The sequence below is a fragment of the Geospiza fortis genome, unplaced genomic scaffold, assembly GCF_000277835.1.
Source record: "Geospiza fortis unplaced genomic scaffold, GeoFor_1.0 scaffold35, whole genome shotgun sequence".
NCBI classification, from domain to species: Eukaryota; Metazoa; Chordata; class Aves; order Passeriformes; family Thraupidae; genus Geospiza; species Geospiza fortis.
This window is the reverse complement of record NW_005054453.1, coordinates 733,818-741,233: the sequence shown is the minus strand read 5'-3', so window position 1 is coordinate 741,233 and position 7,416 is coordinate 733,818. Positions and strand designations below refer to the sequence as shown.

The 7,416-nt window shown below is 43.0% G+C and overlaps 1 protein-coding gene across 1 annotated transcript in view; it reads left to right on the top strand.

Annotated features, from left to right (window-relative positions):
* Window positions 1-7,416, top strand: part of RNF150 (ring finger protein 150) — a 107,209-nt gene that overhangs the window by 60,589 nt on the left and 39,204 nt on the right. Inside the window, exon 2 of the mRNA XM_005427763.2 lies at window positions 2,693-2,943. Coding sequence (XP_005427820.1) covers window positions 2,693-2,943 — 251 coding nt within the window. The remainder of the gene's footprint in view (window positions 1-2,692; window positions 2,944-7,416) is intronic.

Genomic DNA, 7,416 nt, shown 5'->3' with positions numbered 1-7,416 from the left:
GCAGGAAGGTTAAGTTTCCAGTCATGAATATCTAAAACTCCTGACTCAGGCAAACGTTTGATCCTCTCTATTCATTGAGTGACCTGTTCATAATCAGGGAAGTATTATGATGGAAAGCCTCTTGAGAGAAAGAGGGGTGGTGTTTGAGAGACGAGGGTTCAGTTCCCAGCTTCCCAGCAGATTTCTCTGAGCAGCAGCAGTCTGCCACAGCTATTTCAGTACCTCCAGCTGATGCAGGCACCCAGCAGAATTTTATAAAGTTTCCACCACAATTAGGGTTTTCTGCTGAGCACCACCCCCATGTGTATATCCAAAGTCCTGCCAAACACCTCATGGCCTTCAGCACCCAAATCCATTTGAAAACCTGGTCTGTACCTCCCAGGATTTCTTAGTGAAGAAGCGTCTGAGCTGGATTTTGAAGACCAGGATGCAGTGCTGAACTGGTGAAGCTCACATTGGATGCCAGCTTGGAAGGAGAAGGATGCTGTTGAAAATGCAAGCCAGCCTCCCACACCTCCATTTGTGGCCGAGGGATCCCTTCCCATCTCCATGAATGCAGTGCTTTCTCCTCCTGCCCCAGTAAAATGACAGCCAGCCATGGCACAAACAACATCAGCCAATTTCCCATTTCCTGGGATTTCAGGTAAAATTCTAAGGCCCCACCCCAGCATAGCTCTGAGTTCAGACACTCCCAGTTTTACCTTTCTAAATGCTAGTTTGTGATCATTTCATTTGCTGTTGTTCCAGCACATTTTTACATTACAATACACCCTGTCTGTCCTTAGCTACTTGGAACAACTGGCTATTGCAAAACATAGTTTAGCTGTAAAAATTGTCTACATGCTTGTTTCATGAAGTGAAAGAACAGAATATCCCTAATATATAATAACTGTAAAGCAGTGATCATTTATTTGTGAGGCCATTAAAGGCATTTAACAACCTCGTGATTCCCAGATAATTTCCGACCACATATATTTCATGTACACAGGGGATTTAAAATTAAAAAGAAAATACTTTCAGCAATGTCTGATGCAACATCAAAAAGTGCTGTACAGAGAGGAAAACTGGTGCAAAGTTGAGGATAGCTAGATCAGTGGAGGGCCCAGTCACAGGGTCAGGACAGAAGGCTTGGCAGGACTGGAGGAAGCCCCTGCTCCATCCCAGGAGTGGGATTTTGCTGCCTCAGCAGTGCTGACGTGCATCCTTGTGGAGCCGTGCTGCATGCTGTGTCAGGGGCTGATCTGGGCTGCACAGGCAATTTTTTGTGGAATTAAACTGTGATCTTGGCTGTAAATTTTATCAGTTGGAGAGTCAAGCTCCCGGCAAAGAGTCACAAATTGCTGCATGGCCTTGGGCTGTGGGGAGCCACTGGGAGCATGTTGAGCTGCTCTTTGGTTGCCAGCCTGGTGCAGGAGCAGTGATGCTTTGGTGTATTCTGGTTGTGAAACCGTGTGGGAATCTGTGATTGAAAGTGTTTCTGATCTGAGTGCAGAGTTTGGAGGGGCTTCTCTGACAGACTCATGGCCCTGCAAAACAGACTGCCATAAATGTATATGGAGTGTTGGGTGCAGTGCTCCTCTCTTTTTGCAGTGTTTACAGCAATGTCATCCAGATAAGCCTCAGTAGAGCTAGAAATCTGTGTTTGTGTCAACCCATGGAGCACATTTTAGGTATCTCACCAAGATTAGTATGTAGAAACACATTGTGTATCTGGTTTCAGTTGAAACCTTCACCAGATCCATCTGACTTCCCTCTTGGTAAACAGGAGAGAAGAGGCGAAGAAAGCACAGATTTCTTGTTACTTTTGTGCCAAAGCTGAATGAATCAGAGGGCTGGGCAATCACCAACCACAGGAAGTTCAACAAAGGCAGGTGCCAGACTCTGCACCTGGGATGGGCCAGCCCTGGATGTAGGGACAGACTGGGGGACGAGAGGCTGGAGAGCAGCGCTGTGCAAAGGGCCCTGGGGGGCCTGGTCGATGCAAAGCCGAATGTGAGTCAGCAGTGCCCTGGCAGCCAGGAGGGCAACTGTGTCCTGGGGGGCATCAGGCACAGCATGGCCAGCTGGGCAAGGGAGGGGATTGTCCTGCTCTGCTCTGCACCGGGGCGGCCTCACCCTGAGTGCTGGGGGCACTTGGGGTGCCACAATATAAAAAAGACATGGAGCCATTAGAGAGGGCCCAAAGGAGGGCCACGAGCATGGTGAAGGGCCTTGAGGGGAAGCTGTGTGAGGAGTGGCTGAGGTCACTTGGTCTGCTCAGCCTGGAGAGGAGGAGACTGAGGGGAGACCTCACTGCGGTTGCACCTTCATCAGGAGGGGAAGCGGCAGGGCAGGCACTGATCTCTTCTCTCAAGTGAGCAGTGGCAGGACTTGAGGAAACAGCCTGAAGCTGTGTCAGGGGAGGATTAGGTTGGATGCTAAGAAAAGATTTTTCACCCAAAGGATAGTTGGGCACTGGAACAACCTCCCGAGGGAGGTGGTCACAGAACCAAGCCTCACAGAGTTCAAGAAGCATTTGGACAAAGTTCTCAGGCACATGGTGGAATTCTTGGGATGTCCTATGCAGGGCCAGGAGTTGGACTTCAGTGATCTTTGTGAGTCCCTTCCAACTCAGAATAATCAGTGATTCTATGATTGCCTTTTGGTGATCACTTCATTTACTTAAGGTTCCTTTTCTCTCTCTGTCTGATAGGCCTAGAAGATGTTGTAGCAATAATGATTCCTGAACCCAAAGGAAAAGAGATAGTGAGCCTCCTGGAGAGGAACATTACAGTGATGATGTACATAACCATCGGGACACGCAACCTGCAGAAGTACGTGAGCCGCACCTCGGTGGTGTTCGTCTCCATCTCCTTCATTGTGCTGATGATCATCTCCTTGGCATGGCTGGTCTTCTACTACATCCAGAGATTCCGCTACGCAAACGCCAGGGACAGAAATCAGGTGAGCAGGGCTGGAGTAACTGTTTGTGTTCCCAAAAAATCACCACGGGATTTATTGTAGAAGTAAAAGTTAAAGAAATTGTCTATGTGTAGTAAAAACAGAAAGCCAAAAGAAAGCCCAAGAAAGTGAAAAGAATAGGAATATTAAAATGACTGTGACTGGGAAAATCCAAAACTTATGTCAGTATAGATGGGATTCAAGAAAAAACTGAAATTAATAGTGTATGTATATTATGGGGGTTTTTCCTTATGCAAAACACAAAAAAATAGACAGAAAGGTGATGTTTATTTGTGAAAATATTGTTGTGGTACATATAGCCAAATGTCATAGCAATGTGTATAACTAAAGGCCCTTGAGATCAAAATGCTGACTAAAACATTGTGAGGTATGTGTTTGTCAAGCAATGTTCTTGATGAGTGAAGAAAGGGGGGAAAAAAGAACCTATTCTCACTTTAATGCTTCCTTAGAAGGATCTTGGGCTAGAAAGACGAATGTCGCTCTTCATTTGACAATGATCACTGAACAGACTGTAGTGATAGCCACTAATGTTATTAAACCATTGTTATTGGTTTTGGCATCTTGTCCAAAGCCCTTGAAAGAGATAAAAAGCCTATAGAGCTGAAGAGAAGTCAGTAGCAGTGGTTTTGTAAAGCACTGCCCATCTTTATGTAGTTCAGCAGTGGATAATAATAGCAACAATAACAATAAATTTACTATTTTCTTGGCCGGATGCAACTATCTCAGCAGAACTGGGAAGCTGAGGCTTGTACATTTCACTCTAATGGTACAGTAGAAAATGTTATCAACATATGAAATTTGAAGAGATAACCATTTTACTGCACTGTAAAAAATGCACTGTAATTCAGAGAGGTTTCTGAACCCTCAATAAATTACTGTCAGGGCCAGGAAGGTTACCTAGCTTATTCTGCAGAAAAGGTAAAACTCAGAGTATGAATTATCATTTGGTAGAGAAAAGCCCTGCTACACACTCTGTGACAAATACTTGACGTGTAGGAATCCCTCGCCTTCCCCCATTGAAATTCAGGCACCCTCTGAGATAGAGAGCAGCTGCTCTGTATTTACAGCCAGAAAGAATGTATTTTCCATTTAAATATACAGTCTGGAATTTTGGATAGCACGAACGAGACTATCCCAGCTGGAATTTGAACATCATTGGCAGCAGATTCACTGCGACTGCAACGTCTGTGATAATTTTTAGATGCTTTGTCTGCAAAAGCACATGCGGGCCTAATTTGTGTGTGTGAGTAAGTGTGCTTTCAGTCAAGTAATTATACAGGCAGCCTAGCAGTGTAAATAGACATACATAAACATGAAACTCAGCAAAATAGGAAGTTCATTCAGGTAATATGTTATAGTTTGAAACTGATGTGTTTATGATGTGTTCAAACGTATTTCCCTTTCAGCATTTTCTTTCCAAAGTTTAAATGAGACCTACATGTGCACAAGCAGTTGCCCTATGGAGAGGTTTTAACAACTTGATCATTATACTAGTTCTGTTCTTTAGAAGAATTAGAAAGGATGCCTCCTAAGTAATTACATATTATTAATTATTAATATTATTATTTTGAAGGGAAAAACAGGGCAATTATAAAGGGCAACCTAAAAAGTCTTCATGCAGTTTGGTCTGACATCTAGTCTCTTTATTAGCTCTTTTCATATGAAAACAGTAGCAATATACAAACAAAACCCTATTATTTGTGTTAATGGGTTGCTGTGGCTTTTTAGTTTTGTTTCTTTTAGTCCTGGCTACAGAATATAATGAGGTAGGTAGTTCAGAAGAGCTCAGCTTGCTCTTGCCCTTCCCATGAGTTTCCTCTTTGTTTTCCATCAGGTTCTGGGTTTTCTTTTTCTTTGACACCTTCTCTTGTAGCTCAAGGATGGGATCACAAATTTCTGATTAAAATCATACTGTCCTTTTGTCAGGCCTCATAAACACTTTTGTCTAGTCCTTCTCTATCCGGGGACTCTCCAGGTCCACTTCCCTTCTTTCACGAGGCGTAAGTTTCTGAGCAAGCACTAAGTCCAAAACGAAGTGATTTAGTTACCATCAAGAAAGCAATGAGTGCAGCTATTGAGAGAGGCAGCTAGAAAGACTGAAAAATCTCCTGGAATCATTTCCTGTGACTCCACAGTGAGATGAAACCTGGACATAGTCCATCTACATCTTCAGCCACCACTCTTACTCATCATGTGTGCAAAATCTAAGTTCACATGCCAGAAGGAAGACACAGCTTACTCCAATTAGGCGCCTGATTTTGATGAGTGGAGAATCAGGATTTCAAAGATTCTTGCTGAATGCCAGGGTCTATTCATCCCCACTTGGCTGAGGATCAGTGCAGTAGAGCACACAATTGTCTTCCACCATGGGCTTGTGCACCTACAGCCAGGGTGTCAGCTACAAACGTGGTGAGATATCAATTTTTATTTTAATACATTTAATTTTTAAGAGTACCTCTAGCACACACAACTGTACATTACATATGGAAGTAGAAGATAGGTGGTAATATTCACATTGGTTGAACCTTTTTTCCCACCTAACGAGATGTCCAGGAAGTTGGTGGTTGTCTTGATGGTGAATCCTTTCAACATGAAGAGAATAAACTTGTGTAAGAAAATCTGCTTCCTCAGCAGCTTGTTCCTGGAGGGCTCCTGAAGATGAGAGAGTTGAGAGATTTTGTAAAAGGCTGTGGAAATTGTTTAAATCAAGAAATATCACATTGTAGAGCTAATTAGAAGCAGAATTAGAATTCCATGACAAGTTAAGTTCCAGAGATAATTCAGCAAAATATGACCTGATGTTACAGCCCTGTAACAGCCAGGGCCCAGACTTAAAAACAGCTACAACAACAACAAACCGACCCTGTCAGTCTGTCAGAGTTTTTCATATTTCACCAGCAGTACTAGAGTTCTCTTTTTATTGTTTGGGAGATGTGAAAATGAAGAGAGGATGATGTTTCAGTGCCAGACTTCTTTACCACATTTTTCCATGTCCCTTCTTTCCATTGGCTTCTTGTTCAGAGGAAGCTTTCTACACAGTCATTTTGAAACTGGTTGGACTCCTTAAGTTTTGCAGGAAAGTGGAAGCCAAAGCAGGTGGTGATTGCACTGCACTTGAGAGGATCTTGTGTGTCCCGGGTTAATCTTTAGTGTGTGACTGTCGGCATGTAGAGCATTTATCTGAGAAGGAATACTGCTGGCTGTGGCTCGGAATGAGAGTTTTGGGCCACTGAGGAGGGATGTCAATCTTTGGAGCAATTTGGGCAGATGCTTCCCATGGTGGAGTCCGCAGCCTTTGTCTGTGATGAGATGTGCCCGATACCTCGTGCTGGTGATGCAGCTCGTTCTCCACAAGGCACAAGGTGATCTCCTTGCCAAGATGAGAGTTTAGTAAGGCCATTAAGGGAGAAGCACTTTCTGTAACTTCTCCTCCACAGTGTCTACGGTCATTTGCTTTCTCAGGAACACCTGAGTGGTCCTTTCCATGCCACTGTCCTTCCTTTTTAATGAGCATTGCCGTCTCCTCAAGACCACTGCATCTGACATGCTTAACTCCTTCCAGTCCAGTGCTGAGTGTTGCAGCATTGCTAATGAGATTATGAGATTTATGACTATAAATCTCTAAGCCTCACTTTAAACCCTTAAACTGCTGTAATGCCTCTTATCTTTTGGGAAAAATAATTGGTTATTGATAGCATGCCTTGCATTCAAATGGGAGAATCCTTTGAAATGATGACTTTAGACCAAGAAATTCCTGTTCTTTCAAAAACTAAATTATTCTCATTTACGTGTAAGTTATGAACGTATCTATTTACGATAGATAAGAGAAAGCAAACATGAAAGCAAATCAAAGATGTACAGGAGTTTTTAATCTTGTCCTTTCCCCTTTCAAGAATGTGCAAAAAAGAACTGAGACATTTCATTCATTAAAGTAATAATAATGATAAAAGGAGATCACAAGCACTTTCTGAAGCATGACAGAATGGCTCTTGTCTGGCTGTATGTTATCAGTCTGTCTTTGATTTACATTAAAGAACCAAATAGCTGACAAGAAATGTTTCCAACTCTCATTGATTCTTTTATTTAAGGGAGACTCTGAGAAAGATGGACCACAGAAAGAGATGTAGTCTAACTACAAGATACTCCTGCACATGCAATAATTAAGTTGCTGGAAAGCTCATATGTAAATCTCCTGATAGCCAAGATTGTCTTCACCTCTTTAGCCAGATCTGAAATTGCACTCTGCTTTCAATATTGCAGAGTTTTGTCAGCCTTTCCAATCCAACAAACTTGCTCTCTAAATTTAATCTGGTGATTTTAATTGAATCTGAAGACCAAAGTGGCAATTTAGTGGTCACATCTGTGTGGTGATGGGGTCTCAACTTATAAATTACCTCAAACTTTCTTCTGTTTTTGGCCGCGTGCTCTCAGCCCCTGCAGCTGGAAACCCTTCCT